We start from the raw sequence: 12,930 nt of genomic DNA, 5'->3' as shown, positions 1-12,930 counted from the left end.
ATATATATATATATATATATATATATATATATATTAAATGAATAATAATAATAATACTTTTAAAACTTATCAAAAGTGACTGTAAAGCCATTTATAATGTTACAAAAAAATTTCTATTTAAAATAAATGCTGTTCTTTTAAACTTTCAGAAGAATCCTGTAAAAAAAATTTATCACAATTTCCACAAAAATATTAAGCAGCACAACTGTTTTCAACATTGCTGCTCAAGAAACTTTTCTTATTATTATCAAACCAGCACATTCTAATAATTTCTGACCGATCATGTGATGCTGAAGTCTGGAGTAATGAAAATTCTGCTTTGCTATCACAGGAATAAATTACTTTAAATATATTAGAATACAAAACGGTTAATTGATATTGCAGTAATATTTCACAATATTACTGTTTTTACTGTATTTTGAACAAATAAATTCCTCATAAACATGAGGCTTTTTTTCAAAAACATTTAAAAGTTTTACCAACCTCAAACTTTTGAACGCTACCACGTCATGAACTTACTGTACTCTTTTTCACCATTCATGCGTAGGAAGCAGAAATCTAACAGCTGCATATCTCTTTTGTATGTCCTGTCATCTCTCTTTCCATCTGTCTCTCTCAGGCACACAGTGCCTTCAGTGATGTGGAGAGAGGCTCAGGCAAAAGATTCTGAATGGTATGACAAAAGCTTCCAGTCCAGTCATCCTGTCATCCTGTATCTTCATGGAAACGCTGGAACAAGGTACACAAGCACTCAAGGACTTCTTTGTAAAACCAACTCGGTGTCAAAAACGACTCCGTGTGAGTTAAAGGGGTCATATGATGCGATTAAAATGTTTCCTTTCTCTTTGGAGTGTTACAAGCTCTTGGTGCATAAAGAAGATCTGTAAAGTTGCAAAGACTAACGTCTCAAATCCAAAGAGATATTCTTTATAAAAGTTAAGAGTCAACCACGCCTACCTAAAACGGCTCGTTCTAACACGCCCCCACATATCTACATCACTATGTGGGAAGATTTGCATAACGCCGCCCAAATGTTCACGCAAAGAAAGAAGGTGTAACTTTTATTCTCGCTGTATTATTGTTGTTGCCGCTGCCATGTCGTGAAGGCACTGTGTGATTCATTGTGAAAGCGAAACTACTTTGTTTGGCCTTCCAAAAGAGGACGATATCTGCTTCGTCATGCCTGGAGCTGATCCGTGCTGGTCGCTGAGGAAATACATCAACTTTGTGCTGTGGATCGCCAGATCGGCTTTCACCGTGGACGAAGCGGAGTCCAGCCCGGGGTCGTCGCATGTGGTTGCCGCAAGCCCGCCGGACGCTCCTTCGTCGAATCTGCCGCCTCTACTCACTCTAGCCCTCCGGCCGTTCCTCACTTCATCCCCTGGCCTCTGCTCACTCTAGGCCGCCGCTGCTCACCCCACCATGTGTGACGCTGTGTTTCGTTGTGAAAGCGAAACTACTTTGTTTGGCTTTCCAAAAATGGACACGACTAGAAATCAGTGGTTAAGTTGTATTTACAACACTGTTCCAGAACAGTTCAACCCAAATATTCAGATGTGTGCAGCACATTTTATGGAGGACTGTTTGGACCATTTCCTGATCCTGGGAGAGTAGACTACAATGCCGGCTGTTCTGACTCACAGACTGTAAGTACGTTTTTTATATTTAAAGAGTTTTTATATTTTATATATATTTAAAGCGAGTTTTTTTAGGTAGTGTAGATTAGGGCTTGTTGTTGGTCATTTCTCCGATCACAAATGCAGACATACTGGATAGCTGGCCAATCAGAGCACACCTTGCTTTTCAGACCGATGAGCTTTGTAAAAATCGACGCGTTTCAGAAAGGCGGGGCATAGAGGAGAAACAATAATGCACAGTATGTGGAAAATAATGTGTTTTTTTTTTTACCTTAAACCGCATAAACATTTCATTACACCAAATACACAAAATAATGTTCTTTTTAGCAGCATCATATGACCCCTTTACGGCTGGAATGCACTACATGACTTTTGCCCTGATTTATAGTCTGGAAGATCAGATCTGCGGATTTGACCAAAAGTCATGTAATGTATGATGTGCACCAACTATGATTCTATCTAGTCACTGGAGATCAAACCTGTTTAATATTTTGAACCAATTTTAGAAAGTGTATTGTCTTCATTTGTTATGTGTGTGTGAGTGTGTGAAGTGACGTGTGGCCAAGTATGGTGACCCATACTCAGAATTAGTGCTCTGCATTTACCCATCCAAAGTGCACACACACAGCAGTGAACACACACAAACCGTGAACACACACCCGGAGCAGTGGGCAGCCATTTATGCTGCGGCGCCCGGGGAGCAGTTGGGGTTCGGTGCCTTGCTCAAGGGCACCTCAGTCGTGGTATTGAAGGTGGGAGAGAGCGCTGTACATTCACTCCCCCCACCTACAATCCCTGCCGGTACGAGACTCGAACCCACAACCTTTGGGTTATGAGTCCGACTCTCTAACCATTAGGCCACAACTTCCCCTAAGTGCAATATAAATCTTTGATTTATATTGCTGATCCTGAACTTCCCCTAACTTGTGTGTACTAGCAACAAGGTGTGTCTGTTGTGTTCGGAATTATTTGAAAGTCTGGTAGTGTGTAACCAGTGAATGGAGCCCAGTTTTTCTTCTGTAAACATTTACATTTGCAATTCTCTGGTCGTTTTACTTAAGTGTGTTTTTGTGTTTGTTTCAGAGGAGGGGATCACAGAGTTCAGCTGTACAAGGTAAAAGAAAAAAGAGCAACTGCTTTGAATTTACACTACCATTCAAAAGTTTGGGGTCAGTAAGATTTTTTTCTTTATTTATATATTTTTTAAGAATTTCACCCAAAGAGCGCACATCCAACAGGCCAAAAGCTCAATGTGGGTGCTCCACCACAAAAAGTTGCATAAAAGAAGATGAAAGCTGGCACACCACAGCTCCAAAATTAGAAAAAATATGTTCTCACCACACCTAAAAGCTTTTCATCAGACAATGAACAAATACACAGCTCAGCACTTATATACAGCACAAACCTAATTCACATGAATCACCCACATGGCAAAAAATAAATAAAAATACACACAAGGGCAATCAACAAACACATCACATAAGGGAAATAAACATATCGCATAAAAGTGAAAACAACGATTGACTGAAAACACTTAACCATACACATATCAAGAAATACCTGACTGCAATCTCAATAAACAATATCTAACACAAAAATCAACACAAAAATAAATAATTGCAAAAAACAAACAAAAATGACCAACACCAAATCAAAATATAATATCAAATATAGTGTAATAAATCCAAACAGATAGATCAATGTTATAATTAGAGAAAAGGACAATTATCAAACTCTGTTAAGACCATTGGGTGATAATGTGTTCAAAGTGTAAATCCAATATGCTTCACGTTTTAAAAGTAAGTTATTAATGTCTAAACTTCAGACAGTGTTGTGCAACTGGACTTCTAGTTGTTGTAGTTGTTTTACAAGAAATCGTTCCTCGGATCTTAAAACTTTTTCCTGTAGAGGGATGATTAAAAGTTTGTTTTATATGTAAAATTGCATTGTTGACAGCCTCCACACTTATAATTACCAAAAGTTATATTACTCAAATGATGTGTTGGCTGCGGAACAGACAGATCTGCCCCAACCAGCAGATTACGCACATTAGGTGGTCTTTTGTAGACCACCCGATGTGGTTTGAAAAAAATCAATTACAACTTAGGGTCGCTCTCAACAATGTGCAATTATTTCTGAATTATACCTCCAATGTTTTTAGCCACCAGTATTTCTGAATTATACCTTCAATGTTTTTTTTTTAAGAAATAAAAAAAAAATTTCAGCAAAGACACATTAAATTGAAAAAAGTGACAGTGATGTTACAAAAGATTTATATTGCAAATAAATGCTGTTCATTTGAACTTTCTATTAATCAAAGGATCCTGAAAAATGTATCACGTTTCCCCAAAAATATTAAGTATCACAACTGTTTTCAACATTTATAATAATAAGAAATGTTTCCTGAGCACCAAATCAGCATATTAGAATTATTTCTGAAGGATCATGTGACACTGAAGACTGGAGTAATGCTGCTGAAAATTCAGCTTTGCCCTCACAGGAATAAATTACATTTTAAAATGCATTACAATAGAAAACTGTTATTTTTAATATTAATAATATTTCATGTTATTACTTTTTTTTAATTGTATTTGGTTTGAAAAAAATCAATTACAACTTAGGGTTGCTCTCAACAATGTGCAATTATTTCTGAATTATACCTCCAATGTTTTTAGCCACCAGTATTTCTGAATTATACCTTCAATGTTTTTTTTTTAAGAAATAAAAAAAAAAATTCAGCAAAGACACATTAAATTGAAAAAAGTGACAGTGATGTTACAAAAGATTTATATTGCAAATAAATGCTGTTCATTTGAACTTTCTATTAATCAAAGGATCCTGAAAAATGTATCACGTTTCCCCAAAAATATTAAGTATCACAACTGTTTTCAACATTTATAATAATAAGAAATGTTTCCTGAGCACCAAATCAGCATATTAGAATTATTTCTGAAGGATCATGTGACACTGAAGACTGGAGTAATGCTGCTGAAAATTCAGCTTTGCCCTCACAGGAATAAATTACATTTTAAAATGCATTACAATAGAAAACTGTTATTTTTAATATTAATAATATTTCATGTTATTACTTTTTTTTAATTGTATTTGTTGTCAAATAAGTGCAGCCTTGGTGAGCATAAGAAAACATAAAAAATCTTAGCGATATCAAAATTTTGAACGGTAGTATATATTTAAGATTTGAAAGCACCGCTTGTCTTATTGTCCATTTGTCAATTTGAGTTAATGTTAGACACTTTTTTTATATGCTTGTCTCTGCAGGTTCTTTGTTCATTAGGCTACCATGTAGTCACATTTGATTATAGAGGTATGTTGAGTGTCAATTTTAATGCATTATCCTATCATGCAAGTCTGAATCCCATTCGCAGTCCTAGAGTGAAGCACAATGTGGTTTTGTTTGTTCGTGCAGGTTGGGGTGACTCTGAGGGAAGCCCTTCAGAGAAAGGCATGACATCAGATGCTTTCTTCCTCTACCAGTGGATAAAGCAGCGGATTGGCCAGAAGCCCCTGTACATATGGGGTCACTCGCTCGGCACAGGGTGAGATGAACTCGCCTGAGCAATCTGAAAGAGCACTGTTGATGGTGTTCTTTTCTCTAGATGTAGATTTTCTAGTTCTTGGAATAACATTTTAGCTTTCCTTTGATGTAAAGGAATTGGTTGTGTAACTCCCTGTGGCATTTTTGAACTGCTGCTGATGCTGTACATTCCTGTTTTTCCAGAGTGGCCACTAACCTAGTGAGACGGCTCTGTGACAGGGGTATGTGAACATGCATTCATGCATTTGTGTTTTCTTGGAATGTTGCGACTGAAATAAATAGTAGCCAACAGTGTGAAACTACAAACCAAGCAGAAACTTCCAACAATGGCTTTATCCTTTTAATGGCAAGCAGCCATTTACAATCCCTTTGAATACATGAATGAGTGCTATGACACCTAATTATTATTCATGAGAACTCATAAATAATGTCCCCACAAGGAAAAGGGACTAAATAATGATCAGGCTTTACACAGCCCTGGAAAATCTTGAAAATCCGAAAGTGTGATTTCAAGGCCTGGAAAAATTACGGAAATTAATAAAATCAATATACAGTACTGTTCAAAAGTTTGGGGTCAGTACTATTTTTTTTAAAGAAATTAACACTTCTATTCATTAAAGATGCATTAAATTGAACAAAGCGACAGTAAAGACATAATGTTACAAAAAAACGTCTAATAAAAATATTAAAAAATAAAAGTAAGAAGAAACATTTTCAGCACCAAATCAGCATGCTAAATTGTAAAAGTCTTAAGTTTTAATCATCAATAAATAACTGGGTAAGTCATGGGAAATTCTAATTTAAGTGTAAAATAACTAATGTTGTAATTTTGGTTTAAAATTAGTTGATAAATGTTATAATTAGCTCATATTCTGAACAGTGAATGTGAATTAAAGATCCGTAAATAAAGAGATTAGGAATATAATTTAATTTCTTCTAAGTAAGTGGTGACTGTGTTGATGTTTCAGAAATAGACAAGCTTTCATAGGCACTGACTTTACTGGATTAAGACTGAACTGATTTAATTGCCAAGCACTTCTAATAAGTCTTTAAGTTACATACGCCTGTAGTTGAGGCACTATTTTAAACATGAAGGAATGTTGCAGACTTCCTTCCATTGTGCTTACAGGAACGCCCCCAGACTCCCTAATTTTAGAGTCACCCTTTACCAATATCAGAGAGGAAGCCAAGAGCCATCCCTTCTCTATGGTGAGAAACCAACTTCCTGTTCAATCTCAAGGTATCACATACTGCCTTTGTGCAACAAATAAACATAACTAACCTTGAACATTAATATGTTAATTTGAACAGGTTTACAGATATCTACCAGGCTTTGACTGGTTCTTCCTGGATTCTATAACTGCAAATGACATTCGTTTTGCCAGTGACGAGAAGTAAGTTCTTCTGTTTATCTACAAAAACTGTTCCGTGTTTATATAGCACAGTGTCCTTGCAGCTGTGTTAAGATAATCATCTCAGGTCTCTGTTCTGTAGCGTTTTCACATGCTGGAGTCTTCATCTTCCTCTGAGAACTTGCTTTAGAAACAGACTTGATGTACATGTGTATAAATAAACCGCTTTAGTGTTCAGCGGCATGTGGGCATTGATTCTTGAGTCATAGATGGTGATCATGTAATTCATTACACAAACCTCCAGTGCAAGGTCCCAGACTATAAAAAACAGCCCTGTGTCCTGAATCCCTATAAGGGAGTACTTATTTTGAGTTTTTGAGTATCTCAAACTAATGAATTGTGTCTGTTTGTCTCTTAGTGTCAACCACATATCCTGTCCGGTTCTGATCTTGCATGCAGAAGATGACGCTGTTGTACCCTTCCAGCTGGGAAAGAAGGTAAAACATCAGTGTCAGACAATTAGAGGGTTCATTTAAAACTGTAAAACGGATACTTCTGACTCTAAATTCTGATTGGATGAGCCATGTTCAGAGCTACTGTAAAAGCACATCATTTGTTTTTTTAAAGCACTTTTTACATTTATCTGCCACTGTTGTCAGGCTAAGTAACACAGTTTTGCATTATAAGTGTGAGGATATGTATTATTAAACAACCTGTTGCATATCAAACAAAATCATATATTGAAAAAAGTTAGATTAAAACTGGTTTTGTTTTGTTCAGAAAGAAGCAAAACTTAAATATCTCAATATAAACCACCGGTATCACTTCATTACTTTCATTATGCTATATAAAACAGAACTACAGTGCTATAGCCATTTGAAGTATAATAATAAATATGTATTTCAACAACAATGATATTAATAGCTCCTAATGCATTAATAATAATAATAGTCATAATAGCCCCTAATGCATTTGTTTTTTTAAAGATCTTAATTTTTTTTCTCAGCTGTATGATTTGGCAGCTCAGAGCAAGAGTCTGAACGGTCATAAGGTTCAGTTCATCCCATTCCCCAGCTCTCTGGGCTACAGACACAAGTTCATCTACAAGAGCCCACAGCTACCAAATATACTCAGGTGTGTACGCTTTACAAACTGCTACTGTTTGTATTTTTTCCCACTGCTTAGTGCCGACAAAACAGTTTGGCTACATTCATCTTTTTATTCAATTGGATGAGAATACAAGCTATTTTTAGGATTGTGCCAGGAGGTGTAGTTTTTACATTCTGCTCCAGGTCCCTGACAAACAGCTGTGACGATAGTAATTCAGACCGAAGTCACTGTCTATATGTTCCAGTTTGTGCTGGTACTGAACCAACAACCCTGTCTGAATACAGAGATATGGCTTTATTTGAGATGGAGCTGTTGTTAATTATCTTTCAGAAATGCAAACCTGTACATTTCTTTAGGAAGAACACCAGAGGTCAAACATTTTGTCAACTGAACTGCTGTGATCTAAATTATTTCTGAAGTAACCTGAGATTTTAAAGGGGTCATATGACGTTGCTAAAAAGAACATTATGTTGTGTATTCGGTGTAATGCAATGTGTTTATACAGTTTAAGGTAAAAAAAAACACTTTATTTTCCACATAATGTACATTATTGTTGCTCCTCTATGCCCTGCCTTTCTTAAACGCGTCGATTTTTACAAAGCTCATCGTTCTCTCATCGCTCTGAAAAGCGAGGTGTGCTGTGATTGGCCAGCTATCCAGTGCGAGTGCGTTGTGATTGGCTGAATACCTCAAGCGTGTGACGGAAATGTTACACCCCTTACCATATCCAGCCGGAGCGATGAGACAAAAACATTAAAACCCATTATAAACGAGGCATTTGTTGCATCCAGTGGGGACACAATTACTGATTATAATGACTTATACTGTCTTTTTATACGTTGCGTTGTGTATCACGCTGTGTAAACATAAAACCATGTCTGGAGAAACGACAAACAACAAGCTCTACTCCACACTGCTCAAATTCTTTAAATATAAAAAAACGTACTTACAGGCTGTGAGTCAGAAGCGCCAGACTGTCCTTGCAAAGTTGAAACTGCCCCACTTTATAGAAACAGACACCGGCATTGTAGGCTACTCTCCCAGGAAACAGTCCTCATCCTCCGCAAAATGCGCTGCACACATCTGAATATTTGGGTTGAACTGTTCTGGAACAGTGTTGTAAATACAACTTAACCACTGATTTCTAGTCGTGTCCTCTTTTGGAAGGCCAAACAAAGTAGTTTCGCTTTCACATCGAAACACACAGCGTCTCCACGACACGGCGACAACAATACTACAGCGAGAATAAAAGTTATGCCTTCTTTCTTTGCGTGAACATTTGGGCGGCGTTATGCAAATCTTCCCACATCGTGACGTAGGTATGTGGGGGCGTGTTAGAACGAGCCGTTTTAGGTAGGCGTGGTTGACTCTTAACTTTTATAAAGAATATCTCTTTGGTTTTGAGACTTTAGTCTTTGCAACTTTACGGATCTTCTTTATGCACCAAGAGCTTGTAACACTTCAAAGAGAAAGGAAAAATTAAAATCGCATCATATGACCCCTTTAAGTAATAATGTTTAGTTTTATAAATGAAATTATTAATTCAATTTAATTATTGACTTATATTTGTCAAATAGTATATAAAGTATTTTATTTTAATTGTATCACATTTTTAAGTTTGAAATTAATTTAAAAGAAATACTAACAATTTGTTATTTAAATTCAGTTAAATTATAAATATTGTATATACCAAAACACATTTGGACAATGAGTCCACATGTGGATTATATTAATTTGCATTAGATAACAAAATAAATATTTGAAGACTTTTTCTCAGAACTACCTTGCATAGACATTTCAATTACTTTTAACCAACTGGTTGCAAGGTCATTTTTACTGGATATATTTGATATAGCTCTTTTATTTTTGAGCATTATATTAATTGTTTTATAATTGGAAATAATACTAACTTTTTTTGTGGAACATTTTTTTTTTTTTTATTGACACAGTGACACCGATGTGTAATTAAAGCATCAAAATACTTAAGGGCCTCTATATACATTTAATAGAATTTATGTTGATTTAAATACATATTTTTATTCAGTTTAATTGAACATTATATTTTCTATAAAAGTGTTGCAAACCCTGGTCAGGAAACCCAGTGGTTGAGTTTAAATAATTAGTTTCGCACTTTGGTTGGAAATAAAACCTAATAGATGGGGATTTTGAGAAGTCTAATGTGTTGTTGTTCTCTTTGTCTCTGTCTCAGTGATTTTCTCAGTGCGCCGCATCCTCACATGTAGTCAGGATCATTTCAGCCGACTGCCCTCTCTCACACACTCTGTTACACACACATACACAATGTACGTGATCTGCACCATGTACTTCATGTGTACATGCACACACAAGCATGGACTGAAGATGCACCAGTTCTTTCGCATTCCTTTGTTAACTTACCTATGTTAACCTACGGAGGGAGAAAGTTATTGTCATTTGGAGAGTGACAGGGCTGGGTGATTTCTTACACCGCTTCCTGTTGACATGGTAACAGATCTGAAGGGGCAGCTGGAGCACAAAGTATGCAAAATAATATGCAGATATGCACTGAAATAATGCTTAAGTCAACAACCCTCTTCTAAGGAGAGACATAATGATAAAGTTTTAGCGATGGCACTGCGAAGACCACACAAGGATTACAGTCAATGGGAAGAAGCAGGACAACATATTATAATGATGTTATTGTCAGTGCTTGCTGACTGCGATTCACTCCTTTTTTATGAACATACAATAACAAACTTGACGACAATAACATGGACCTTATTTCAATTCTGAAATCCACTCAATGTAAACAGCAAGTTGTTTTAGGTTGAACTTGAATTGTGTACAATAAATGTCTTTATTTTTCTCCCAATTTAAATAATGATTTAAATTGCAGAATTTTATGCTGCCTTGGCATTAAAACTGATATTTTTATGGGATATATTGTGCTTGTGCTGTTGTGTTTAGTTGATACTAATGCAACTCGGCTGCAATCAGAACCAAATGCGCTTTTGAAATGACAATTTTTCCCTCTCTAAATCCACAGATGTTTCATTATTTTAATGCATTTGGTTGATCAATACTAGTTTGCATGCCTGTTACTGGAAAAAGATTGTTGCACAGTCAAAAGATAACAAAACTGTATGAGAAAACCTGTCCTTTTCTAGGTTATGTGGGTTATATATTTTCTTTCAGTTTGCACATTACAAAAAAATAAACAAAATAAAATTAATTATTGCCATAATATGTTGAATACCAAAATGCTAAAAGATGTGACAAATGCTAAAAGAATGACTCTGCTCACCAAGGCTGCTTTATAATTGATCAGTAGTACAGTAAAAACAGTAATATTGTTAAATATTATTACAATAAGTTTTTAATATATATTTAATATATTTTAAACTTTAATTTATTCCTGTGATGGCAAAACTGAATTTTCAGCAGTCATTACTCCAGTCTTCAGTGCCACATGATCCTAATCATTCTAATATGCTGATTTGGTGCTCAAAAATATTTTTAATTATTGTCAATGTTGACAACAGTTGTGCTGCTTAATATTTTTTGTGGGAAAACATGATGCATTTTCAGGCTCCTTTGATTAATAGAAAGTTCAAAAGAATAGCATTTATTTTAAATAGAAATGTTTTGTAACATTTTAAATGTCTTTACTGTCACTTTTGATCAATTTAATGTCTCCTTGCTGAATAAAAATATAAATCTTTCATAAAAAAGAAAAAAAAAAATCTTACTGACCCTAAAATTTAGAACTTTCTTTAACAAGCCCATTCTAATTGATCCAAAATTCACTTTTAGTGTATCTCGCAATGTAATTGTGTCCTTTAATTTGGTAAAATATGTGTAATGGATTTCAACATGCACAAAGTAAATGAGGCAATACTCAAGTTAAGGACTTGGATACCAAGATCCATGACTCTACGAAACATTGAGCAATAATGACATATCTTTGATTTTCTAACATCTTGTCATGTAAATATGATAAATATATTTTATTCACTGCACTGACCATTTGATAATTCTTATCTGCATATTTAAATTTATTTTCACTGTAATACAGACCCTTTAAGATTCAAAATCTGCTGTATTGTTGCTCTGTGTGTCAGGCTGTTTTTAATTAAAATTTTCTGCTCAAGTATTTTTTTCTAGGGGTGATAATGGTAACAAGGTCATGTGTGCATGCAAGCTTCAATCGTAGATCTAGGCTCTCTGCTTATGTTATTCTCAGAAAGAAATTGTATCACAATAATTTTAATACGTTTTCTTGCATGCACTGAAAGAAAAACAACAAAAATGTAGAAATGATCATTTTAGCAAGATCACCAGGTCCTGGAGAAGTGCAATAATATTATCTAAAGGTGAAGGACAACCATATGTAAGACCCCCCAACGTAAAAATGGACCACAGAATATTTGGACGTTACTGCTCTGAACACAGATTTAATTCTGCCATCTTTGTTGATGTTGACCAAATTTTGCATATTTGAATTCAACAAATTTTTTTTATTTTTTATAATGAAATTCAATATTGTCCAGTTATTTCAACAACACCTGTTACTTTTTGCAAACTGTATCATGAGTGGTTTACAATGTTTGTTTTCATCCAAGCTGCTAAACCTTACTGGACACATGCACAGATGTAAGTACAGTATGTTTGTTTGTTTGTAAACAATAAAGGACTGGAAATGTATTGCTTTCTGATATCCATTCATTACAAGGCTTTTATACAAAATTTCATTTTTTTAGTTTGTTTACAGCAGAATTTTTTTTTAATAATAAATAAAATGATATATATAGTAGGGTATAATAACTAAGGGAGGCACTTTGAAAAAAGAAATAATAAAAAAAAAGAAAACCTTACACTTGGTTTTCTACTTTTGGAATATAACAATTTGGAGAAAAGTTTCCACTATTAAAAGTTAAACAATAAAGGACTGGAAATGTATTGCTTTCTGATATCCATTCATTACAAGGCTTTTATACAAAATTTCATTTTTTTAGTTTGTTTACAGCAGAATTTTTTTTTTTAATAATAAATAAAATGATATATATAGTAGGGTATAATAACTAAGGGAGGCACTTTGAAAAAAGAAATAATAAAAAAAAAAGAAAACCTTACACTTGGTTTTCTACTTTTGGAATATAACAATTTGGAGAAAAGTTTCCACTATTAAAAGTTGTAATATCATTGCACTTGCTGCACCCATAGTACGGCAGCAAAATTCCTTGATTATTACGCTGGAATGAGAGTATAGTTCCTAGCCATATCGACCTAGAAAGAT

General features: G+C 34.9%; 1 protein-coding gene across 1 annotated transcript in view; it reads left to right on the top strand.

The window, feature by feature from the left end:
• The window catches only part of LOC107553721 (monoacylglycerol lipase ABHD12-like), a gene marked incomplete at its 5' end in the record, with an annotated part of 26,330 nt that extends 15,353 nt beyond the window's left edge, over window positions 1–10,977 (top strand). The window contains 10 exons of the mRNA XM_016236039.1: window positions 620–739; window positions 2,721–2,751; window positions 4,917–4,962; window positions 5,065–5,194; window positions 5,377–5,414; window positions 6,323–6,402; window positions 6,505–6,587; window positions 6,964–7,042; window positions 7,552–7,679; window positions 9,865–10,977. Coding sequence (XP_016091525.1) covers window positions 620–739; window positions 2,721–2,751; window positions 4,917–4,962; window positions 5,065–5,194; window positions 5,377–5,414; window positions 6,323–6,402; window positions 6,505–6,587; window positions 6,964–7,042; window positions 7,552–7,679; window positions 9,865–9,898 — 769 coding nt within the window. The remainder of the gene's footprint in view (window positions 1–619; window positions 740–2,720; window positions 2,752–4,916; window positions 4,963–5,064; window positions 5,195–5,376; window positions 5,415–6,322; window positions 6,403–6,504; window positions 6,588–6,963; window positions 7,043–7,551; window positions 7,680–9,864) is intronic.
• Window positions 10,978–12,930: the final 1,953 nt, after the last annotated feature.

The sequence above is a fragment of the Sinocyclocheilus grahami genome, unplaced genomic scaffold (genome assembly GCF_001515645.1).
Source record: "Sinocyclocheilus grahami isolate Dianchi unplaced genomic scaffold, SAMN03320097.WGS_v1.1 scaffold18.1, whole genome shotgun sequence".
Lineage (NCBI taxonomy): Eukaryota > Metazoa > Chordata > Actinopteri > Cypriniformes > Cyprinidae > Sinocyclocheilus > Sinocyclocheilus grahami.
The sequence above is the reverse complement of the archived record's forward strand: the minus strand, read 5'-3'. Positions and strand labels throughout refer to the sequence as shown.